Here is a 27,852-nt window from a genome sequence, read left to right as displayed (position 1 = left end):
ATTCATCTTTAAGTATCAACAGTAGTCTTTTATTAATTTCACGTAAACAATACACACGAAAATTTTACCCTTTATAAAATATTTACATTAACTTTTTAACTTTTATAAATAAAATTACTGAAGAAGACTTAAAATATTTAGTTTGGATATATTGCACATAAATTTAAAAATGAATGTAATAATTTAGAGTAAAAAGAATTCAAGAAATATGTTAAAACAAAAATAAATTTTATTGGTAACAAACGGAAACAACTACGTCTATCTGACAAATCTCATAGCTATAGTTCAGCACTAACAAAATTTTTCTAATAATTATTAAATCAAAATAGAAACAGGTAATGATATTAGCTCAGGTGATGCCATTGTGCTTATATTCGCCATGCGTTTAAATCAGAAGGTCTTTGTGAATTACATACACTTCTCAAAAATGAAATTGCAACACCGCAAAGGAATGTGTATAGCCACATACACATTGCAGAATCGGTAGAGGTGACAGAGGTATACAAATAATTAAAAGAACCAAGATATGCAACAGACACCTGTTTATTCATTAAGGAATCTGGTTCCAACGGGCAACTATAGAGGTCGCTATACGGCGAGGCATAGTATCAATAAGGCGATTAATGGTTGCCTGAGGTATGCCTTGTCAAACTGCATCCACTGCAGCATACATGTCACCTACGCTATGTGGCAGTGGTCTCTGGTGCACCTCACGTCAGACGAGGTCTCACAGGTGTTCGATGGGAGAGAGATCCGGCGAGGCTGCTGGCCAAGGAAAAATGTGAACTCCGTTCAGGCTGGAGAGAGTTCGCCGTGCGACGTGTGGTCAGGTATTGTCTAGCTGAAAGACCTCGTCGGATGCAGCCTGTACCAGTGGTCGAACCACAGGCATCACAATTTGTGTGACGTACTGGTTCGCTGTCAGAATACAGAAAATGTGCACTACGGCTGTCCTCTGATCGAACATGATGCCTCTCCGAACCATGATGCCCGGATGGCCAAGCGGTGAAGGTGGCAGCCTACCGCTCTGGGGGGAGGGGCAGGATGGAATCTGTGCGGGTCGAAAAGCCCCAGGAATTTTTCTGGTGGTGGCCCGTCCGGATACGTCGGAACCCGTCCCTCGCCAGCCAGTCTCCCCATTGTGGGCATGGCCGAGCATATAATGGGCTTGCTAAAAGAGACCCTGTTAGTGCCCACGAAGGAAAGAGTTTTAAAAAAGGGTGATGAGGGGCGTCAAATGATTGTTTTGCCCGAGCGGCATAAACTCTAGCTCCTGCACTGCTTATTTATATAATGCACGTATATAGTTTACACCAGGTGTCGGCAACATGGCGCCCGTGGCGCATTTCAGATGCACCCTCTAGAACCATAGTCACGCAAGCGCAAATATATATACAGTAGAGCATCGATTATCCGACCCCCAATTAACCGACTTATCGGTTAACCGACCGCGTTCTAGTCGGCAAATTCAAATGTCCGCTAGTGATGTGGCGCAACAATATTTGGTTATGTCTTAGCTACTTTAATATTATTTTTGTTAAATTTTTGCATGTTTTAGCTGGCAGCACTGGCTCGACCATGAAAAGGAGGCTAGTATTTAAACCAGGCCTAATACACTATACTAATAATGTATTTTTTCATACTTTTCAGTTATCCGACTTTTCAGTTATCCGACTTTTCAGTTATCCGACCAACCCCAGTCCCCAATTAAGTCGGATAATCGATGCTCTACTGTACTTGTAATTTGATTTTGTGTTATTTTATGTAGTACGTACTTTTAGTTTTTATTTTTTTTTTAGTTATTACATGCATGTGTAATCTTTATTTTGTATAAATATAGATATTTGAAACAATTATTTTACTTATTACAACAGTGTGATTTTTTTTCAAAAATTAAACTATGCGTCCTCGATGGTTTTTAAAATTTTTATTGCGCCCTTAGCAACAAAAAAAAGTTGCCGATCCTGGTTTATACGTAACAGAAAAAGAAAACTTACTGTAAAAATATCAAAATTATCATTTTCTCTTAGAATAATTTTCTAAGAATATCATATATTATAAATATTTATAGTTTATAACAGATTACTATAATTTTTATAATGTTTGTTTGTATACGGCAACGCGACACGTGGACGATCTGCCTGGGGGATGTTTCCAGAGAGGATTTTCTATGGGAAACTGGCCCTATTTAGGGGTTTCAACGTTCTATTATGTTTATAATGCAACTGAAGTATTTATGATAATATTTACAAAATTTTTTACGCATCATTCTAGTGTAACAATTCTAATTTTTATTTCAGAGCATTTTAAAATTCTTCATTAGTATTCATTTCATCATGACCAATTTTTATTTTTTTCATCTCCTAGTTAGTAGAAGATACAATGTCCAAATTGCACTATAATAATACTCTCGAGTCTTGAAGATTGCACGGGAAAAAAATGAATTTCCAATAATTATTATATATGGATTCGATTATCAAATAAGCAATAAAAATGAATATTCCGTCATATTGCGTCTGTTCAAGCTGTGTAAAAGATCATTAGTCAAACTTTGTTTCTGATATTTAAACTATATGGCTTTTTATAAAGTTTACCTTGAAAATTAGAATTTTAGTTCATTTTCGCATAAAAAAAATTATCACTCAAATAATGTTTATGAATATTATTCAGCTATTAAAATAATTTTTTGAGTTTAAAATTAATTTTAATTGTGTGAATTTGAAGATAACTGGAATATTTTAATTTACAGATAATATATCGACCAGACGAGAAACGTATCGAGAAATGCCAAGATTTCTAGGAAAAGATTATTTTAAAGAAGTAACGAGTTATATTTTTAAGGTTTAATTTAAAAAAATTGAAAACAGATATTTAGATACTTATTTTTATTTTATTTTTCGAAACGTTAACCAAATATAGGCCTACTTAATTCAGACTATTAGAATTAAAAAATATATTGATATGTTTAAAAAAAACCGTAGTTCAATAATATTCAACAGGTTGATGATATAAGACCTTTAGAACAACGGTGGGCAACCTCCGGCCCGCGGGCCAGCTACGGCCCGCGAAAAGTTTCTATCCGGCCCGCGAAAACTTTAATAGATTATTAAATTGGAAAAATAACTAACTAATTAATAGTTATTTTTTCAAATCTTTGTAATTTTTCGAAAACAATAAGAGAAATAAATGTAGTAATTAACTCCTGTTTTTGTTTATTTCATATTTGCAGACTAAAAAATTACAGGTCACAAGAAGGCGTCAATTAATTACTATGGCCAGCGGAAGAAACGTAATATTTATTCTGGCCCATGTTATAAAAAAGGTTGCCCACCCTTGCTTTAAAACATGTTATAAGAAAATACAGTAAAACCTGTTGCCTCTGCAAGTTAGACACTTGTCTAACTTTTAAGATAAAAAATATTATTGCATTCTCTGTGGATAATCCGCAAGTACTGATCAAGTTACAGTTGAAGACTGACAAAATGTTAGAGGGATATGCTTCCAAAAACCACCATTTTTAGTGATAAGTTCCAATCAAAAATTTTGTTCACGGCTGGGTGGTTCAGTCGTTAAGGAGTTAGCCTACCATTCTGGATGGATCTGAAGTCGAATCCGCGCGAGTAATCTTAGATTGGTTCGACTTTGTCGCTTTTCGTGAGATTTCCGTTGTCTCGAGTCAAACGACAAAAATTGGACGAATATCGCATAGTATGAACCGGGTTTTAGACAGGTTTTACTGTTAACACTACGTTATACAATTTTTTTTTTATTTTTTATTTTTTGTAATTTACTCTGTATATAAATCTGTACACAGACAATGTATAGTAGACATGACATAAAATAATATCAAATTTAAAATATATTTAAAGAATACAAAATGAATAATTGGTATTAATCGAAAATTTACGTATAATTTTTAGATTTCAATCCATCACCAAACTTTGTTAAGTGAAAGGTTACTACCTCAAGTGAACTTTTTAGAAAAGTCTATCAATTACCCGCATCAACATATTTTAGATGACGATTCATATAGAATGCCTTGGAAACATGGTAAAACTACAAAAAACTCTGATATAATTATTAAATTATAATGTCATTAAATCCATATTTGTAGACTGGAAAACTAAACGATCTAAGTGTCATTTTTTTCGGGAAAAGGAAAAATCTGTCTGTCCATGGCAAATAAAAAAGAAAAATGTTTATTTCTATAAACATAAAGCTTTTTATAAACATATAAGACAATTGTTCAAAGAGGACATTTTTGTCTAAATACAATAAAAAACAGTCACAAACGAGACAAAGTTGGAAATAATCTAAGTCCACATAGTACAAAATGCGTAAAGGTTTAATTGCATAGTCATTATTTATTTAAAATGGTATTGAAAAAGTCTCTGTTTTCTACATCTTTAATTATTGAAGCTTTTATTTTTTGTAGAAAACCCAACCAAGATCTTTAGTCACTTGCAGCCAACTATTTAAAAATCACTTTTAATACAAACGAACATAAAACTAAAACGAAAAGCAACTGCATCTGAATCATATGACACTGCATTAGCCTTACTGCCAAGATCATTTTTGTGCAAATAATAATAAATAACTAATAATAAATAATAATAATAAATAACTAAAACTGTATTTGTACATTTTGGCACTTAGATTATTTAATTTTGCTACTCTACGTTTATAAATTAGATATATTATTATACTTTTTTTTAAATTAATATTACATTAAATTGCTCAAAACATTAAGAGATGCTGCAATACCAAATTATTATAACTGAATTAATGATTTTGGTTTGTATAACAAAAAAAAAAAAAAAAAAAAAAAAAAAGCTGGCAAGGGATCTTACTCGACTTTCCTAGTACTTGAACAGAAGGTTAATGAGACAAGGACGAAAGTCTGGATAATTTTCAATTATATAACGAAATAAAATTTAATTAATAAAAAAAGCTTAAGAGGTGTAATATGGTTGAATTATAATAATTTTTCTATTTAAAAAATATACTGTTAAGTTTAAAACACACTGACACTAGCTCAAAGTTAAAATTGTGTGTAGCGCTATCTGTTATGAGATTTTATTAAAAAATAAATTTTATATTTATTATCATGAAAAGGCAAAAGGCTTAATTTTGAGAGTAGAGATGAATTTTAAAACTAGGAAATGCCAATAACGAAATTTTCATTAAGTCTGACCCTATTCAAGATATGACACACTCCTCTATTTAGACCTTTAATTATCAAAATTTAATAGCATCAATCATATATAGAAACAACCTTACCAAGTTTCAAAATTTTTGAAATTTCATCAAATCAAATTCATCCAGTCCCGAGATATAATGCAAAATAGACGCCGACACATACATACACCTATATAGAATATTGTAACGTTTTTCTTTTTACATTTTTGGGTTTCTGAAGTGTCGAAACATGGGGAAATGCAAAAAGGAGGGTTCAAAATATGATCTATGACCATATTTAATATACTAGTAATAATAATACAGCCAGTAATAATAGTTTTGCTGTTTGTAAGATCACAAATAATAAAAAACTTACTAAACCTTACTGTAAAGAATTTAAATGTTCTCTTGTGATTTCTAATTTCTAGTGGGCACATAATACTACCAACTGTAAACAGTTAAAATAGTAATAAATCTGAAAAATAAAAAAAATGAAGTTATTTAGAAGTTCAGTTATTTATTATCATACACAAATCTTAAAGCATCAAAATCAGATGAACATATTAATTTTGCTATAAAATAAATTGATATCATAATACCTCTAATTGTTTTGAGCATATTAATTGAGAACAATTAGATACATTAAATTAAAAGTACTGCCATACAAAATTATACTAAAATTAATTTTAATCAATATTATTGAAAATATCAGCTAACAAAGGTTCTTTAAGTAGCATAGCATAAGATAAATAGATGCATATATGAGATGCATTAAAAACAACAAAAATTTCAATTTACTATATTCGAGAAAAAGGGACTTATACAGTATGAATAATATAAAAGATTCAAATAATATCTATTGTAATTCATAATATACAGGATAGTATATTAAACAGGAGAGGTATAGGGCTCTATGTAAAAAGAACTAATGGACTAAGTGCAACTAAATTTGGTTTGCTTACTTTCATAAACGTGGGATTTCGATTTTGCAAATAAAAAGTTTAGTTAATGTCACTGCAATTTGCACATTAGATAGGCACATTGTCAAAGAAATTTGGGCAATAGAAAGTTGAGACATAATGTAAATCATTATTTATTTGCAAATAAATAATGATTTTATTGCAATTTAATGTGGCGATTACAGATTCCATGAGTTTAACTCTGCATAGTTTACACGTCACATATAGGTAATAGTTTTATACATGTCAACAATACGCATTTAGAAATATGGCACTCCTACAGGCGCCCTCAAAGTAATAGTTCCACTTTTGCACAAGATAGTTCTATTTTATAATAGTAATTCTTCAATAATTGTATTTTCACAGAGTTTTAAATATCTAAAAGGCAAAGGACACTGCTGTTTAAAACACGTCATTAGTACCATGTTCATTCATAATACATTCATATTTTAAATAATATTACTCAAACGATATATTTTACTTTTCCCCTAGTTAAGCTTTTAATTTGCACTAATTCGTTTAAAAATTGTTTCTACGTAAAATTATTTATTTATTATTCTATTGTTTCATATATCTTTTATTTAGAATTTTTGCGCTCTCAAATTCTTGCGCTCCTAGGCCTGGACCTAACGGGAAGTCCGTCACTGTATGTGAAATTGCACACAGAAATGTTCAAGTAACCAATAAATCAGACTAATGGTTCTACTATATATGCCCTCCATCTTCCTGTTCTAAAGCATAAATTCAATGAACAACATGCTCGACAACCTGGGTGCAGTTAGCTCACATGTAGAGAAATTCTCTTTTTAAACAGCTGAGTTCGGAACATCGCTTATTAAACAAGTATCCTCGTAACCAAAAATCACAAGGGTTCAAGTTTGATGATCGTAAAGCTATGCTGGATCGTCGTAGAAATGATCAGCCAATCACTCTTTCATTCGTGAAGTGCTGACGCATTACGAGTATTCTTTACACATTGATGTTGATATGAAAAGGTGTTCCATTTTGCATATAGATTGTGGTAGTCAAACAATTATGACAAAATTTTGAACCATATCGCTATACCTAAGTGACATTGACAGAACATGTCACTGGCCCAGATGAAGTGTTTCTTCAAAAAAAAGGAATAAAAAAATGGTTTATTGATGAAGGATGTCGTAACATGCAATGACTTTCGCTGAGCATGATTCACCAGGAAGCAGTTTGTGACTAAGATATCCTGTAGGGGTAAAAGTGCGAAATTTGTCACAAAGTTTTCTACACTGTAGAAAAGGCATGTCTAATCATGGGCTTCGGTCCATATAGAATAAAGGAGACATATCGAATAATATTTTTGTATCAACAAAGTGTCCTCCTCTCAACGTATTTTTATTTTATAACAACTTAAAAACTTAAAAGCAGAAACGAATACTGTACGCTAGAAATACACATTATTTTGTATATCCATTCAAAACCCGACAATGGGAAATTTTTCTTACTCATTGTCATTGGCTTATCTCCCCAATATTTATACAGATTGATCCTAATGTGTCCAATCATTGTGATAGTTCACATACACTACAGCTACCTTGAGAATAATTTGCTGTTCCTTTAAGGCGGTTGCAACTTCCTTCTGTTTGCCAGTTTACATGTTCTTGGTTTCACGTTGAAAATTCCTACTTCCTCGAAATGCAAAATAATTTTCTTGAGTAATGCGCGATGAGATAGTTTAAGCGTCATGAGCGTGGATCAGCGACATGTCGCTAATCCACATCAAACACAAGTTGTTCCACAACTTACGTAATATGCTGCATGCAAATTTCAACAATGTAAACTCCAAATTTTCCCCTATCGGAAAATTTTGAAATTAGGCTTTTCATGTTTGCAAAATCGAAATCCATGTTCAGGAAAGAATGCACAGCAAATTTAGTTGCATTTGGTCCAACAGTTCTTTCTGTATACACTTTAAAACACCTCCTATTTAATTATAATCACTCTGTATGTTTAAAATTTATATATATATGTAGTTGAAGAATTGTTTAGTTAATTATTAAATAGAATAATATTACTTTGCCATCATTTTATTAAAATTTTAATCACTTAAAAACTTAAACGTTAAATTATTTTGTTATTAATTTAAAAATTACAATACTTTCAAATTCTAATGTTTTTTACTCTTCATTAGTTATTTAATTTAGTGTTTTTTTTTAATTTTTAAAGCTTTGCTTGTAATGTTTATTTTAATTAACATAGTACAGGCAGTCCCCAATTTTCGGAACTAATGCATTTCGAAATATAAGCACAAAAATCCGTGGGTATGGCCAACATGGCAAAGTTCGGTGTGAGGAATTTTTTCTCCTTGAAATATCTAACTTTTTTTTTTTTAGCAATTTATGCAGGATAATTGAATTATGTATTGATAAGTTTTATTAATACATATGTATTTTATATATTGTATAAAATGTTAGAAAAGTAAAAGTGGGCGGTTAGATTGTGCCATGACGTGATATTCTGGGGCAGTGTACAACTTCGCACTCCAGTGGGCGCAGCCCTGGCCATAGGCACCAATTGCTCGAAAATTCCAATGCTTTTTATTTGATTTATTAAATTAGTAATAATTTTATAACAATAATAACATTTAAAATATTGTAGATACATTCAAGATAGTTCGAGAAAAATAATTTAAAACTTTATACATTTGGCAAATTAATGGAAACAAACAGTTGCGTAGCGACAAAATTTGGCACCTACGGTAAAAATTCCTGGATATATTCTATATACAGTACATATATGCACTGTACTGTACTTGTATGTATATATATCAAGAAATTTTTGCTTTTCGGTGGTGTAGCTAAATTTTGTCGATATGTCAGTGACGAAAATCGAACAATGGAGCTGCATGTTATGAAGGGCATTCCGTTCCCAGGGAGCTGAAATGAAAAATTATAAAATCTCACATTGAAGTAACTGTTGAGTTGTATGCAAGTGCGAACAGATGTTCTTAGTGACGCAATTTTAAAAATTTATTCGAATGAGTTCGAATTCTTTTTTTTTTTTTTTTTTTTTTTTTGCTATTTCTTTCTTTCTTTCTATTGAAATACTCGTCAGTTATTTTTTGAGTTTATTCCTCTCTCTAATTAGTGTTAAAGTACAAATTTTTATCCCTTTTGTGATTAGCTACAATTACCCATTAAAACTTTTGAATCGCTAACAGTAGTAAAATTTTTCTTTTTTATGTTGAACATGTTGCAATGCATTAAACATTGTTTAAAACGTTTAAATCATACATACAACAAGAAATAATAAGGAGCTAATTTTTTCAATTAAATTCTACCTTAACGTAAGTTTAGACTGGCTCAATTCAAGCTCCTAATGAGACGGTTGGGACCTTAAGACCAGGAACACACATGCGTAAAATTGTTTGGCAGAAAACTGAATCAGAAATCAGCTTTCAGTTCAGTTTCTGTTTTACGCTTTTATGCCAGAACACACATACGTTAAAATTCTGGCCGAATAGGAAACACCACTGCCACTAACAGTGCTAATTTTATTAATTTTTTTCCTCTCATATATCTATTCCTTTGTACCTTCCATTTTTTTCTGTACTGCCTCTGCTATAATTTAGAAAATTTAAATTAATAAATTTGTATTTTGAATTGAAATAAAGAACGTGTGATCTAAATACTAGGTCTATATATCGATTCTGCTAGACCTACCTGTTATTTGAAATTTTGCACCTATAGCCAAGAATCCATAAACGTTGTTTAAATACAGTGTCTTTATACATGACACTGATGTGGTCGAACGGATTCAATAAACTCCTTTATTTCATTTATTTTTTCTTTTTTCGAGACCGTCAGAATTGTAGGATTAACCCTCATTGCCACCATTGTTAGAATAAAACCCACGTGTCTACTTTGACATCACAGAAAAGACTTCTCTTTATTGGAGGAATTTTGGCGTAAAAATTTTACGGCGTAAAAAGTAGAGACATGCTCTACTCAATTTTCAGTTCTGTTTCAGCCAAAATTTGAGAAAAATTTTTACGTTTTCTGTTTTATGCTAGATTTTACGCTGAATTTTACGCATGTGTGTTCCTGGCCTAACAGAGCTGTAGAGCATACGCGTAGGAGCAAAAAAGTCAAAGGAACCACACCTCCACGTGTGACCCTTTGCCATATTGAGAGCAATTTTGTCGAAGTGTCGTGTCCGTATCAGTGGCGTGCGTGGGTGTCAGCCGCCCGGGCGGAGGAAAATTTCGCCCCCTCTTAAATAAAATACGGAGAGAATCCCTACAAGTCAGTACAGACAGTGTTGTCAGTCGCTACAATGAGCAAGATTTCATTATTATACATTCATTTAAAGAAAGGGGATTCCCCAGTTTCGTCACAGAATAAGTAATGAAAAATTCCGTGCTCATTTCAATCGGTCCGAATCGTAGGTGCGATAAAAATATGGAATGAAATGGTTCAAATTTTTACAAGATATTATTATTATTTATTGTAAAAAAATGTCGCCCCTAAAAGTACCGCCCGGGGCGGGCCGCCCCTGCCGCCCCTGCCGCCCCCACTACGCTACGCCACTGGTCCGTATCATAATTCATGATCGAAACTAGAAGCAAACTTCACCAGACGTTTGTTTTGTTAATCGAATTTTTGTTTTGTCAATCGAAAATGTACGAAACTACGGATTTGGCATACGAAAAATGATTTAGGAATATCGAAATGTTATGTACGAAAAAGTTATTTGAAAATTGAGGGCCGCCTGTAATTAATTAAGTTACAAAAATCATGATTAATATACAATTTTTTCAAATTTTTTATATAGTGCAATCAGTTCCATTAGATATAGATGAAGAATCAATAAATAATGGATCGTCATTAACATTTGAAGCGATGATTAAAAAAGAAACGTAGGTTTAATTTAAACTATAATATTTTTCAGAAAATTAGTTGTTCTAAATTTGAATCAACTTTGAACAAACCTAGACCTTAAATCTTTTTTCATATTTTTATAAGTATAACATTTATTAAATTACTTTTTTCCATAAAATTATAATTAATTAATTAAATCTAATTAAAAATTACACAATGTTTTAAACTAATGAAGCTAATGAAACTAATGAAACTAATAAATTTAAAACATTGTAGATATGTCCGAAAGTTTTTTCATATAAAAATGTGTGCAAAATAAAAATAATAAATTCAAATCCACTGAAATTTACACCTATCTTACGTTTGAAAATTACAATTATAATAAAGTCTTGTCAAAGCGTTACCACCAGAATATACATTGTCTCTCTCCCCTATTTCTGTATTATTTGAAGAGTCTTTATAAATCAGAAAAAATAATGAATGTTTTCTAAATAAACGTTCTCAAAATTAAAAAAAGAATAGAACGAGAAGCTCTTTCTTTTATAAGTGTTTATATATATATATATAAATGGACGTGTTTGTGCCTATATCTCACTCTGTAGCCAAAACTACACATCGCACATGAATGGTGTTTGTGTGTGGTAGTAGCCCCAAGTCTCCCATCGTGCACTATGGTGGTTGCATCTCGATAGCTATACGGGTGTTGGAGATATGGGGGTTGAAAGTGGTTGACTACAAAAATGTATGACGCTTCAATGAGAATGTTCCAGTTTTTTCTAGAAGTTTTCAGAACCTAGAGGTGAAATTTGGTACACAGTTAGGGTACGGCATGAAAATGAACACTAAGAAGGGATTTTTTGAAATTTCCTCCGCGGGAGGAGAGGGCGAGCATTAAGTCCTAACCTGAAGAACGGCTTCTGCTGTACTATTTTAGATGCGATTTTTTGTTTTTAATTACGTTTAGTCTTCATTAAGTACTTAGAGGTATTAAATTGATAACATTTCAGACATTGATATAAATAGTTTTATATATTTCGATTTTTTAACCAAATGTTCGAACCGTTTTAAATTCTGTTATTGCATATTGGTTCGATTATAGAACGATTGTAAACGTTCCAGAAAATTTATCAAATTAAAAACAGTTGGTTTGATTCTCAGCAATTCTCAGCGGTAGGTGTTATATAACAATTACTATGGTTGTTGAAATATTGAATGTAAATAGAGTTTGCTTGCAAAATCCGTGCGAGCGAAGCCGCGGGTAACAGCTAATTTTAAGAATAAAATGTAGAAAAGACGCGGATGTTACTGAAAAATACCAAAATATTTTCACAGTTTTTAAATAGGATTAATTAGTTATTCGGTATTTTTTTATTTTATTATATCTCTTCGTTTTGGAAGAAAATTTTTATTTTGTTTTATTTAAACTCTTAAATTGTTGACGACGCCATTGCTTAAGCTTGTTTTCGTCGCGGAGCGGCTCGTGGAACGGCAAGCGCGTGTTTCCTGATCAGCGAATTTTTCGCAGAAAAATACCTTAACTTTGGAGTCATCATTAATAAAAATATAATTTTTATGGCCGTTGAATAATAAATGTTTTTTTAGTAGGTCTAGTACTCGTTTAAACTCCACGGTTTGTACAATATCCGCTATTGGTCCAGATTCGACCAATCCTGTCGCGACACGAGTCAGCGATGACGTTTTACCGTGTTATACGAGTCTCTTTTAGCGTGTTATACGAACACGATCGCAATTTTTTCGCCGTGTTATACGAATCCGTGTTATACTAGTTAAGTAACGCTGTATCAGCGTGTAGTCGGAACGAAGCTGCTCGCACCTTTATTTTCTAGATTATGAGGGAAAAAAGAAACACAGAATCATTCGTTCTCAACAATATGTATGATTTTTATTGAATCATTTAAAGGTACAAATATAAGGTCAGAATAAGCCATTAATTAATTGCTATGCCAACGTTTCACGAAATTCTGCCTGTCACTACGGGCCTTGGACTTACAGATTGACTCGTAGCGATCTTTATTGTAACTAAAAAAACTGAGTCAGTTATTTTTTTCACTCGACTCAATGTAACATAGCTAAGACCGATAGCTGTCTCTTTTTTCCCTACAGCTATTTTGATTTTTGGAAGAGTTAATCCCTGTGATTTATGTATAGTCATCGAGTATGCTAAGGTAAGGGGAAACTGTCTACGAGATCGCAATATACTGCCATCGTTCGAAGAGCGTGTTATGGGGATTATTGGAAACAGATTACCATAGATGAAAGGTCCCTGATAGCTAAAGAATTCCACTAAAATAAACAGAGGAAGAGCTGGAGGGTGAGCATTAGGAGCATATACACGGGCGTAGCCAGGAAGGGGCATGGGTGGGCACGGCCCTCCCCAGTTAACCTGGTGCCCCTCCCCAGAAAATTACAGCCCGGCCTCCCCCCTTAACCTGGTGCCCCTTCCCAGAAAATTACAGCCGAAAAAGTGTTGAGCCGATTTGAAAAAGAAATAGAAAGCTGAAGCTAATTTAATTGGGTGTAGTGTACCCACTGAAAGTCTAGATCAGGTATGGTCAACATACGGTCCGCTTAATGAATTTATGCAGCCCGCGATTAATCTCTCAATATTAGCTACTTAACTTCTAATAATTGAAATTCCGACGCCTAAAAAAAAAAAAAAAAAATCAACAGCTAGCCGTGTGTTAAAATTAATGACCGGAGGCAAAACTGTCGGCCACCCCTAGTCTAGATCAACGGTGGGCAACCCCCGGCCCGCGAGATCTTTAATAGCTAATTAGTTATTTTTAATTATCATTCTCTGTTCAACTTGCCCAAAACTATATCGCAAAAAACAAGAATTTCAGAAGAGCCAGGACCTTCATCACAAAAAATGAACTTTACATTTCTGTGTGCATATGTTTATGTGTTTTTAACATATATTTATTATGCAAATTAATATAAAAATAACTTAAATTTAAAGTAAAATCTGTCTATCTTTCGTCGTGGGTTTCCCTTTCCCTATTTACTGTGTGTTAAAAAGACCTCGTTTAACGTGTTTAGCGTTTTTTTTTTTTTAACTCTTTCCGCCCTGTGGGCACTCAGAGGGCCTCTTTCAGTAGGCCCATTATGGGTTCGGTCAGGCCCACAATGGGGCAACCGGGTGGTGAGGGACGGGGCCCGACATATCCGAACGGACCACCCCCCGAAAAATTCCTGGGATTATTCGACCCGTTCGGATTCGATCCCGGGTCCCCCAGAGCGGTAGGCTGCCACCTTGACCGCTCGGCCATCCGGCCGTCCGTGTTTAGCGTTTAAAGTAGGTTAAACGCTATTCTCAGAACACGGTTAAATGCAAGACACACAGTTAAAACAATAAACAAATATGTCGTCCCAGTACTCACTTATTCTTTTGGAGTTATACATTGGACTCACACAGATCTGGAGCAACTCCAAAGGAAAACAAGAACAACACTTACTAAGCATAAACAACATCATCTTAAATCCGCCATAGACAAACTAACTCTTCCATGTAAAGATGGCAGACGTGGCCTAATTGACATAGTTAACCATCACTACAAACAAATGCAAACACTGCGAGAGTTTTTCTACAAAAAAAAACAAGAAACATCAAAGTTACGTAAAGCAGTAACTCTAGCAGACTCAAAAAACAAACCATTAAATTTACACTCACAACATATGGACACGACACAACTTATAAAAAGCACCGTGAGCACCATTAAGCAATCGTGGGCTCGAAAGGCACTTCATGGCAGGCATCCTTACGACCTGTCCCAGGAGTTTGTTGACAAAATTGCATCAAACAGCTGGTTAGCTCGAGGATGCCTCTTTGGGGAGACGGAAGGATTTATGATTGCCATACAGGATCAAGTCATAAATACTAAAAAGTACAGAAAATACGTACTCAAAGATACAACACTCACAAATGACACATGCAGAAAATGTCACATCATGCCAGAAACTATACAACACATCACTTCTGGTTGCAAGTTCCTGGCTCAGACAGATTATTTACATAGACATAATCAAGTAGCAAATATAATACACCAAGAGCTTGCAAAGAAACGCAAATTATTAGACATCCACGAACCATACTACAAATACATCCCACAGACAGTATTGGAAAACAACACGCACAAAATGTACTACGACAGAGCCATAATCACAGATAAAACAATTTACCACAACAGACCAGACATCACACTCATTGACAAACACAATAAAATCACATACATTATAGACATATTCATTCCAATCACTCACAATACAGTGGTGCCTCGTATAACGTACGCCTCGAATAACGGACGCTGCAAACAACGGACTTTCTGTTTGGCCGTTACGTAACTCGAGCAACGGACTGACTGCGAACAACGGACTTTTCGGCATAATTGGCGACTGCTCCATGGGTGCGTTAGTGTTTTCCTAACATACTAAACAAACGTAACCGGAGACGTAGTAGCGGAGCTCTGCGTCTCCGCTACTACGGGAGTGCGCTGCTGTTTGTAGGCATTTAGGAACGACGGTGAAAGAAAGATGGCAGCGCTCGCACTATCGATAGTATCGTGATGGAGGAATCTATAATTCTAAAATATGAGCTTTTAAAGGCAAAAGAAGAATCCCAATTGTAAAATTTAACCATAAAATGGATTATTTATTGAAAGAGCATTCAAAATAGCCACAAAAAAAATTAGAATGCCGGCTACCATTCGAAAAAAATTCGTAAAGACACTTACATCACCGCGTGCACTAACTTGCGCTTTCACAATTTTTAAATTTTCATTCATAAAACCACATAATGGACCCGAAAACGAATCTATCTGAGCCACGGAAGACGCCATGTTGCTTTTTACCGTAAACTACTGCTACAAGCGGCCGTTTTTGCCGTTCGACGGCGCGCACTCCCACCAGAATTTAGGAACGAGTTCCGCAGGAATTTTTAAACGGATGTCGCTCGCGCAGAGTTACGCGGAGGAATAAAAGAACGCACCCCACGTTCATTTTTTTATGATACAGTACGGTTATTTTATGCTGCGGAACGAATTAGATGTTTTAATATGTATTTCTATGGGAAAATGCGTTTCGTATAACGGACGTTTCACTTAACGGACGTGCACCTGGAACGGATTAAGTACGTTATATGAGGCACCACTGTATACAAAACGCATGCACTAAAAAAATTAGCAAGTACACAGAACTCGCCCAGGAAATAAGGCATCTGTGGAGGATGGATAGGATGCTTATTGTACCTGTTGTTCTCTCCTCTACAGGTGTCATACAACACACACTACACAAAAGCCTGGGCACATTACAATTGAATAGAAACACATACATCACACTACAGAAGGCCACTATATTAAATACATGTCATATTGTGAGAAAATTCCTGAATACAGACACACACACTGACACACTTAATTTTTGTTTTATTTTGGTTGCTACGCCTTGACTCTAGTCCGGCATAGTACACAGCCACCAGTGTCAACTGAGTATAACCCCTAAACCCAAGATAATAATATTAATAGACAAAGAATACCTACCTCCCACAGTACAGAAAGTAGACTAGAGAAACAAATTAAAATATTAAAAACAGATATATAGTATTGTCTATGATAAATTTAATAACGAAAAGTTAAATTACTTTTTCCTCCTCTGTTAAAACAGAAAAATAAAACCCAACTGCTAAGAGTATTGACGAACCCAAAATGTACATATTAGGTTAATAAAGAAATCCCTTAGTCAACTTTCCAATTAAATAACTGTGGTTTGATAAGTCCTCTGAAATAGTAGAAAAATAATATTAATTCGTCTATTGTTATTTAAGGATTAACTTGTCTATATTATAGCAATAAATATTAAAAGTTTATCACGAAAAAGGATATTTAAAAAAATGACTTCTACACACTTTCAATTTTTACTTAGAAGTGGATAAACTTTTGTCATCTTTATGATAAATAATTTATTTTAAAAAAAGAAATATTTGTTTACTTTGGGTCTATGCTTAATAAAAAAAACCGATGTAACACCTTTTTAAAGTGCATTTTTATTCAAATAATTTATTTATAAATAAATATGTAGCCAAGTCAAATTCATAGAGCCCATAAAGTAGCCAGTGCGCCAAATGATATTTTTTACGCCAAATTAAAAAGAGTTGCCAAATTTGGCGCAAAGTAGCCAAGTCTGGCAGCTCTGACGCGTAGTTCGAACTTCGAAGCATCATTCGAACTCTGAAGCAAATTTTTGTCAAATTTAGCGTTCGATGTAGTACGAGGTGCGACTGTATAGAGCTAGTGGAACTGCGTTGAGCGCCACCTGTACGCAGGCAAAGGAAACTTTTTCGGGAAAACACGAGCGTCTTTGAGTTAGATACGTAGTGAGACGCGGTGCTTGTTTTCTGCCTGTGATAATGAAAAACAGCTTTCTGCCACACAAAACTTCAAAAAATAACTGTTGTGTGGTCGGTTGTAGTGTTACCTATATTACTGCGCCGCCAGGTACAAAGTTTTATTCGTTCCCGCATGAATAATAGGCCTACCCCGGGACGAAAGAGAAATGGCTGACTGCAATTTAATTCCTGAGGTTAATTACATAATGATGTGTTGCATTCTAACCAATCTCCAATCTCCTGTTAACCATAGTTGGCTCTATTTTAAATTTAGTTCTCTAATGTAAAGTTTAGTAATTTTCTTTTTTTATGTTATTTTGTTAATCTGACAGATATTAATTGGCATATGATGTGATATTTGAATTTAAGAGATCTGTGGAAGAAAGGAGTAAGAAGCAAAATTAGTATTTCGAGGAAATGAGGATAAGAATTTCCCTGTTAATACAATACTATTAGCTATTGCTATGGTCCTTATTGAAGTTCCTTTATATATATTGTTAGTTACAAATTTCATTATTTACCATGAAATAGATATATAGTTTACTTCTTCCACACTACCCTTTAAATTGTACAAAATTAAGAGTATAATAAATATCAGAATATTAATACTGCTCAGTCCCAATGATCTACAGTCACTTCTCGAGTTACGACCATTCGCACTTATGACGAAAAAGTTCATTAAAAAATTTTTAAAATGTATCAATATTTTATAGGTTTCGTGGAATATATATCATATACATATATATCTTGCACGCTTTTGGCGATTGATTGCGTCATCTTTAGTTTTGTTGTGTAGTTAGTTACCCTTCGCGTGTGCTCGTGTAAGATGGCTAACTGTTTTGTTGAAGTACAGTCACTTCTTGATTTACGACCATTTCGACTTACGTCCGAAGTTGCGGAACTGAACCCCGTCGTAAGTCGAGAAGTGACTGTATTGACTAATGCAAACATTACTTTGACCTTAAACTGCAGAATGTATGTATATATTATATATTATTAAATATATACTTATAAATAATATATAAATTTAGAATTTATCAAATTTCTATTTATTAAAATATAAATAGTTTTACATGTAACATACAAAATTCATACAGGATAAATTCATATGTTGCGAGAATGCTATTATTCCTCAACGACAATCAAATGAAAAAAATGATGAAACAAAAGTAATGAACATGAAGTACTGAACTTTAAAATTATCACATTGAAAAATCACTGTTAAGATCGTCATCATCAGAATCTTTCTCACTAGAATGTTTTTGTATGGTTGAAGCAGATGATGGTTTCCAAGTTTAACATTTTATCATTGTTGCTTTTAAGAACTCGATTTTGTAGTTTAATTTTTATTAAATTTAATTGCAAAAAAATACGTTCAACTGCTGCACTTGAATGAGGAAGCAATAAAAACATCTATTTACTGCCAAAGTAAAGTAGAAAAATATAGAAATATAGAATTAAAACGAATGTTTTGAAAGGTACTAAATTGAAAGGAAAGATATTAGGATTTCATAAATAGTACTTGGAAAATGGTGTTGGGTATCTTGGTACTGGAACAAGTAAAAAGGTATTAGATTAGTACAAAAGTACTAGGTGAAACAACACTGGTGCTGCCTTTGTAGCCCCGATTCTGTTACCCGGAGTCGCCGCTAGAGGCGCCTCAATCTAGTTTCGCCGTTCCTTCCACTAGCTCTGTTCCTCAATCTAGTTTCTTTTGTAATTTTCTTTTATGCATTTAATTAATTAAAAACATTATGCCAAGAAATGGTCCATGACTGGAAAATGGGTCTATGAAACAAAAACGGGTTAATGTTACCTTAAAATCTCTGGTCTAGACAAATATATCAGAGAATGATAATATAATTTCAATTACAATATTTCTATCATGATTGAAACTATTAATATGAATTATTGTTTCTTCATGTGAGTTTTAATCCGATAATTTAATGAATATAAAGCATAGATCATGATTATGAATGATTGCAATGTTTCATTTTTATCTATTTTAAATTTATTCTACTTTCTAAAATAAATTATAATGTATTAAAATTCAGGTTTATCTTTGCTTAGATGGAAAAAAATGTCGATTTTGATAGTTTGGCATAACTGTCATCTAATTTAATTATCAATCAATAACTCATTCAGTTAAATTATGAAAAGATAGGATTATATATCTTATAATAATAATATACAATTTTTATATGTAATGTAAGTGATCATAAATTTAACAACTGACATCTTAGTCAGTTTAATAATTCAGCTAGTCAGATATATGATTTGATAATTAATCAATACAAAGAAATCATTTTTATATAGATTGTTAATAACCTTTATTAAAAACAGTGTAATTCAGTGCAAACAAGTTCTCTGTATAAATTTATTAATGTTACATACTGTACATACATATCCTCATGCTCACAATCTAAAAAGGGTGAGCAGAAGGCAAAAGTTGACTACAATCCTACAAATTATCCATTCAGCAACTTTCTCCACATGTATGCCTCCTGGCACACATTACATTCTCTTTCTGACTCAACACCTTATGTTCTCTCAGATAATCATTCACTTGTTCCAACAAAGACTTTCTAAGCCTTCCCCTTTTCACCTTTTCCATCTGCACTCCTTTGACAGTTCTCCTTTCATTCTCACAGATATATTAATATAGTTTTTGTAATAAGCTTAAAAAGTTTTCTTAAATTTTATTGTGTATTATAATTGCTTACTTTAATTCTTATAGTTTGATTTTTCTCACAGCAAACAGTCCTATTTAAATGACAAATGATTTTATTGTGGCATACATAGTACTTATAAAAATAGTACCTTAAAAGGAAAAATGCATATACTAAAAACCATACTATGTATGATATTTTTTCACTTTATTTATACTCCATGTCTTTAAATTTGTGTACTGCAGGTTTAGTTTTTGTATTCTCTCATTTGTAAGTAATCATGCAATTTACATTATGTAATGTGTTATGATTTGTTGTAATATTATGTCATGATTTATTGTAATGTTTTTTAAATAGCACTGAAGAGGGGCTAAAACGTAACATTAGCTCGAAATGCATTTGTTTTAGGTGTTTTAAATATGTCACAATAAAATCATTTGTCATTTAACCAAGACTATTTGCTGTGAGAAAAATCAACCTATAAGGATTAAAATGATTAGCAATATTAGTACAGCACCTCCTATAAATAAAAAGAATTATGTGTTATAAGTTTATACTTCTATTTGTAAACTAATAATAATTTTTTTTTTGTAACAGATACAGTATTGGTAGCAGACATGTATATAAGTTTTCAGACCCTATTGATGTAGGTTTTGAATTAATAAATCTTGATGAAATGAAAGAGAATCTAGAATTAGGTAAATTTTTTATATTATTATAATTTTATAAACAAATTTGTGACTTTAAAAATTGTATTAGAGAAAAAATCACTTGTGATTGGTTTCAAACTAACAATATAATTCATTGTATATATTTAAAATCAAACTGTTATTTCTTATTATATTTACATGTAAATTATTCAAATTTAATATACTAATTAATCTACATCTCAAAATAGCAATTAATTAATTGGCAAATTTGCAATTAATTATCCTGGAATTTCTGTAAAGGTTCAATTCATTGCTATTTTGTAATATATTCCAGGTTTGAAGAGTTTGAGCTAATCTACATCTCAATTAAGTTATATTCTGAATAATTAAGTTCAACTGTAGCTACAGCAAGTATTTTTCTATAATAATAATTTTTTAAAATTTTCATGTATTCAATATTTGGTAAGGAAATTTATTTCTCTGAGTAAAAATCTGTTTTTTTCTATTTTTCTTTTTAATATTCATTTACAAAAGGCAAAATTGAAAGTGTTAAAAATATTTTTAAATTCATATCTGTTAGGAAAAAATTAAAATATTATAGTTGCTTTATAGTTTATATTTAAAAGAAAATTTTTATGATTTTATTAACTTCATACTGTTTAGTGGTGTTAAATAAAATATACTGTGTATATTTATAAAGCATGTGTCTACTGTATTTATATATCTAGATTGTTCATGCTGATAGTTAAACTTTTTCATATCACACGAAAGCTGCATAAAATGATATAAAAAAATTAACAAATTATTTTATATGTTGTGATGAATATAAATGCATTACTAATAACTGTTTATTTTTTTATTAACATAATCTAAACAAAACTTATTTGTTATGCAGTGATCTAGCAAACATATATTACTTGGTTCTAAGTGTCTTTTTCCACTTTTAATTGCTGGTATCTTGTAAACAATGTTATAAAGACCTATAAGAAGTAAAATTAATAGTAAATGCAATGATAAAACCAGTTTGCATATTAAAAGTTTTCAAATATTCAATCTATTTTGGAATTTTATAAGAGCAGTATCATTTTACTTTTGTGGCTTCTATAGAGCATAGCATAGTGTGGTGTTTGGTGAAATTTTCATTTCCCTAGTGTTTTGCATTTCTTAGCATTTTGAACTCCAGTAGGCCAAAAATGCAAAAAACAATCCTTACAGAATTCTGTGTGTGTGTGTCTGCGTGTATGTGATTGCATTTTGCATTATATCTCAGGTCTAGATGAATCAAAAATTTTGAAACTTAGCAGATTTATTTATATATACCAGTATGAAGCATTGATGCTATTAAATTTTGGTAGTTAAAGGAACCTTTGGAGCTGGGGAGATAGAGAAGGAATTGTGTCATATCTCATGTGAAGTCAACTTAATGAAAGTTTAACTTATTATTAGCATTTACAATTACTTTAAAAAGTCACTCCTACCTTCCAAAAATAAGCCTGTGCAATCATTAATAATAACAAAAACTATTTTTTAATAAATATCATAACAGATTGCATCACACAATTAATTTATAAAATTAGTTGTATGGTGAAATTCATGCAAGAGTCCTTGCTGGCTTTTTAATAAATGAGTAAATTATGATAAGGAAATGAAGGGTTATTTGATATAATGTTATTGAAGGTAGCATATTATTTAGAAAGTAATGTTAAATATACATTATAATAATGTATATTTAACATTACTTTCAAAATATACGTTAATATATTTGCATTTATTAGATAAAATATGTTATGATAAACTTTTAATAAATAAATAATAAGTGTATTGTTTCATATAAGTATTTCCATCCAAAGAAACAAAGTTGGGACAAAAATATCTTTAGCCATGAGAGAATCAAAATTCATATTTTTTTTAAATTGGTTCTCATCTAGTGTCAGTATATGTTTCTGTCAGTGTTTGTTTCATCTATAAATTTATGTATATATTTTATACTTGTATTTTATATTTATACACTCAAACCTGTTTTTGTGCGGTCTATTTTTGTGTGATTTTTTATTTGTGCGATTTCTTTTGTGTGATTTTTTTGTGTGCGGTATATGAATTTCAATCAAATTGGTATACTGCACAAAAATAATTGCACAAAACACATTGCACGTATAAAAAATTGCACAAAAAAAGACCGCACAAAAACAGGTTTGAGTGTACTTAACCTTTCAACAGTGAAACAGTCAAATGTGACACTACCACTTAATTGTGGAGAAGAAATTTGGGAAATTTTTAAAGTATTTTCCATGCATTTTTTCTCATTACCGTTTTGGGAAAAGATTTTGTAAACGGTTATGTCTAGTAAAGAAAATTTTTTTTTTATTGTTACATAATTCATTTTTTATGTGAATTTTTTTTCGTGATAGTTTTTGGCTAGTTTTTGGCAATGCCCCAAAAGAATTTAGCAAATATATATATCCCTCACCACTGCCACACGATCGCCCTTGACGAATATATTCGTCACTCACTGCTGAGTGGTTAAGATATAGAATATATTAAAAAAAGATGATATAAATTAATAAGTTGTAATTTATTATTATTAATTCATAAATTTTACATAAATAATAATTTGCTTAGAATTCAATTACAGTACTTTATAATATTTTTAGATTAGAAGAATTGAAGTTATAATAATATTATAATTAAAAGATATTTTTGTTTTATTCAGACAGTGAATACCAAATTCCTGAAGTAGTAGTTTTAGAATCTTTTGACAAAAAGAATATTGATTATATTTTGTATAACTTTGAAAACAGAAGAAAGAAATTAGATCCTTTTCATTTTGAAAATATCTTATTTAATAATAAAGATGATTTCTTGACAGATTATTTTATGTGAGTAAACAGAATTTTAATTATTATTATTAATCCATTTATTATAATATTACTTTAGAAAAACATTTAACATTTTTATACAAGATCTGTTTTGAGTAATACACAATTTCTTTACATGATATAGTTAACAATTACAAAGAGAAATAATAAAATACTGTATTTTCATGTGGATAATTCGATAGCAATAAATAATCTATAAGTTTAAAAAATTTCTAGAATCAAAATAAAATCTTCATATAATCATTGCCAGTGTATACAATATACTTCTAAAGTGACATTAAAAACAAGGCATTTAACATTATACAGTTGAGAATGTACTGTCTCAAAGATTCAGTTTTTGTACAGTATTGTTTTTAGAGAGGGACAAATAATACTTTTCGTAAATCAGAATACCCTGAATATTTAATTAAATAAATTATATAAGATAATTAAGTTATTTAGTTAATAATTTATTGAATATTCATTATTTAACTTGTTTTATTTATTTTAATTTATTAATAAATTAACAAAGTAAAACAGGTTACTAAGTTTAAACAAATGAAACACTGAGTTTCAAAGTAACTGTTTTAGGCAATCTCAACTACAATAGATTAACAAATAATTGTTTTCATCCTCATCTACTGCAGATTTTTATATAAGAAAACAAGAACTTGAAAACATTCAGGAATTAGTCTTCTTTTTCTTGTCACAAATTAAACCAGAGGTGATGAAGAGCTGCTGTCTGTACATTGTGGTGGATAATTGTGATACCATTGACACAAAAAAAAACAAAAATGAAAATTTATTTATTAAAACTTCAAAACATTGTTTTTAAAAACATTCCTGATGGTAAATATGATTTATTGGATCATCCATAATACAATCATTGTGCACTTGTTAACAAAAGGTGCTTGTTAATTAATTTTTGACTCTGTCATCTTTTGGGTATTTTTGGATCCACTACTGTGACTGTACAAATCTGCATTATTGGAGGTATTTGTAGTATTTGAGGTTATTTTTTTTCTGCACGAAAGAGATTTGGGATCATTCTCCATTTTTCCTGACTCATTTACAACTTTTTCGCAAAGATTTGTATCTGGATTTTTACAGAGATCACATTGTTGGCATTGTGGCAAAAATAAAGGAATCACATGATCCCCTGGCTGAAAATATTTTACATTTTTTCCAACACTCTTTACTATTCCAGCAGCTTCATGACCTAAAACAAGTGAAAATCTTTGATTGGGATCGAAACCTTGAAGAAAACTTACATCTGTATTGCATACTCCTGTTGAAATAACTTTTATGCGAACTTCCGTATTTTCTGGAGGAGCAACTTCCACTATTTCTATAGAAAGTGGTTCTTTTTTAGACCATGCAACTGCATATTATCAACATAATATTTGAGATCTCAAATCTTAACATTTTCTAGTATTCAAGTACTCATGGATAGTATTCACCCATACTAATTTATTTATTTATTTAATATTATTTTTTAAGTTCCATTAGTTTTAAGTAATTATAAAATAAGTGAAATGGAAGAAATGGTAAAAATAAAATAGTTCAATGGACCTTTGCAAGACAGATTTAGGGGATGTGCAGGGCACAGCTGCATCCCCTTCTGACACTTTTCCCAAGTAAAGCTAAGAGGAAAAAAAATTTTGTAGGCATATTGTTTTCTTTCTGCAACCCTGTCTAAAGATTTGTGGATCCACTACTGAAACCTTGCTATATATATAACATATTCTTATTGAATAAATATGATATGTAGATGTTATGTATTGGCAACACTATTGCATTGGGGTATGGGGATATAAAAAATGGCTAACAAAGGAACCCTGGTCCTTTGTCTAGCCAGTGTCTTACATGAGGGAAGTGCAATAAAGACAATTGTAAAGAGTCATGGACTTGTTCTTTTTCATAGCAGTTAAGACAAAAATAGACTTTGTATTAATATATACTTGCTGAAGTTTAAAGATTAGTGTGATATATTTAGCGATATCCTTTAGTTTGGTGTACATTGCTTTTTTTATATTTTGTTAATTCTTTCCGTTCTGTGGACACTAAGATGGCCTTTCTAATCATACTCATCATGATTTCAGCCAGGTCCACAATGCCAGGTGGTGATGGATGGGGTCAGATACATTTGGGATGAACTGTCCATGAGAATTTCCTGAGGTTTCCAACCTGTGTCCCCTAATGACAGGCTGACACCTTTACTGTCTTGGCCATCCAACCATTGTAAAAATTTGCTTCTAAAACCAATTACTACTGCATTTATTTTGTATACTAACTTTTCTTCTAAAGTACATAAAATTTATTTTTATAATTTATTATAACTATTTACTAATGTTTAAAAATAATATAATAATGGTTAAATAACTAAAACAAGAAATATGATTTATATTTTAGTTCTGAACATAAAATTAGTACAACAAACATGAAAATTGAACAAAGAAGACTGACAAACCATGTGAAGTTGATTGAATTACCAGATGTAAGTTTTAATTTTTAAATAATTTAACTAATGAGTTAAAAGTAACTATAATTATTAATATTGAATTGAACTGAGATAATTCAAAGAAAAATTAAAAGGTATTGATGTTATCCTTTTTCATTTTTATTTGAATTATTTTTGCATTTCTTATTAATTAGTACATTTTAATTAATGGAATTAGAAAGAATAAAATGTATTGAAGATAAAATTGAAGAACTCTGGGAAAAAATAAGATTTTTCTTTATTGTACTGATTTAAATCTATACTTTAAAAAGGAGTATGAAAATTAACTAATTTCTTCTGTTAACAACTTATATAAAACATCCTGAGTTCCTCTAGAGCAGGGGTGGCCAACTTTTGTGCACGTAAGATCTACTTTTTATCGTAAAAATGTGTCGCGATCGACTTGTTGTCATCAGCATAGTCTAAGTGGGGAGGGGAAGTGTGAAATACATACTATGTTTATACACTGTGTTTCAGTACGAAGTGCACTCACTGCTTATGAGTCGAGTCATAACTGCATGCATACAGTTGCGTTCGGTTACAAATATAATACATTAAGTCAAGATATCGCTAGCGATCGATCAAAATTGGCTTGGCGATCGACCGGTCGATCGCGATCGACTTGTTGGCCACCCCTGCTCTAGAGAATGTTATGATTTCATATATTTTAAAAAGTTTTATCTGTGTACATGTCTATAATTCAAACTGTCTGTTTCCATTTGTTTCTATTTAAACCAATTCATTACTTAAAAGAATTTATGTGAACAGTTTCTGTGCCCAAATATATAAATATACACAATATACAAGCCTTCATATTATTACACAGACATTTACATTTTTTCAAAATATATGTAATTATATATTACAGTAATTTTAATTTTGCATTGATTATATAATTTTTTCTTTAAATTCAACTTAAGATTCTAAAATTTAATAGATAATTTGCTATATTTTTAGTTATTACCAGATTTTGTTGAAAATCTTCAGTGCTTCAGTTTAGAAAATTCATCAGATTTAATGGTCTCTACTAATAAAAACAGTTTAAATATGAATGAAGTAAATGCAAATGAAAATACAAGAGATATATATTTTAAGTTGAATTTTAATGAATCATGCATCAGTGACTGTGATATTGTTGGAAAAAATATCTCTAATGAATCTACAAATGACAATGAATCTACTACAAGTATTTGTGAAGAAAATGAAACAGGTGACATAAATGTAATACAAGTAATAAACAAAGAATTAATTTTAAATAAAGATATAGAAGGTCCAATTGATGAAAAAATATTTTATGCTAATGAAAATCAAGAATTAGTCATATCTGATCTTATTATAAGCTTAAAAGATGATATTGATCAGGTATTATGTACTTCAAATAACAATAAATCAAAGAGTTTAAACAAAAGATATATTAATCAAAACTCAATTATATTTGAAGGTGAGTTAGTTTGCATTTTTAAAAATTTTTCGAATTTATTTTCAATTATGTTGCTATAATTTGATAATAAACATTTTGGTAATTGATGTACATGTACCGGTATTTTAAAGTTTAATTTTATACAGCATATATATATATATATATATATATTTTTAGTCAAACAGATATATTACAAATATTTTTTTGCTTTTTATAGACTATCAACTTTTTCATGACAATAAAGGAAAAGAACAAATTATTAAAATAAAATATCAGGTATTATATATTTTAGTATTTTTGATATAATTTATTATTATAACTTTAAGAATGGAAATGAAATTTTTATGTTTAATGACTTTATTGGATAA

The 27,852-nt window shown here is 31.2% G+C and overlaps 1 protein-coding gene across 1 annotated transcript; it reads left to right on the top strand.

The window, feature by feature from the left end:
* Window positions 1-526: 526 nt before the first annotated feature.
* On the top strand, window positions 527-27,852 carry LOC136981964 (uncharacterized). Its single transcript, XM_067278389.1, has 10 exons — window positions 527-830; window positions 2,750-2,820; window positions 3,921-4,050; window positions 10,944-11,028; window positions 20,657-20,757; window positions 23,420-23,585; window positions 25,977-26,061; window positions 27,022-27,505; window positions 27,702-27,760; window positions 27,811-27,852. The coding sequence occupies exons 1-10, from the start codon at window positions 527-529 to the stop codon at window positions 27,850-27,852; spliced, it is 1,527 nt and encodes a 508-aa protein (XP_067134490.1).

The sequence above is a fragment of the Centruroides vittatus genome, unplaced genomic scaffold, assembly GCF_030686945.1.
Source record: "Centruroides vittatus isolate TY-2023 unplaced genomic scaffold, ASM3068694v2 contig_799, whole genome shotgun sequence".
Classification (NCBI taxonomy): domain Eukaryota; kingdom Metazoa; phylum Arthropoda; class Arachnida; order Scorpiones; family Buthidae; genus Centruroides; species Centruroides vittatus.
The sequence above is the reverse complement of the archived record's forward strand: the minus strand, read 5'-3'. Positions and strand labels throughout refer to the sequence as shown.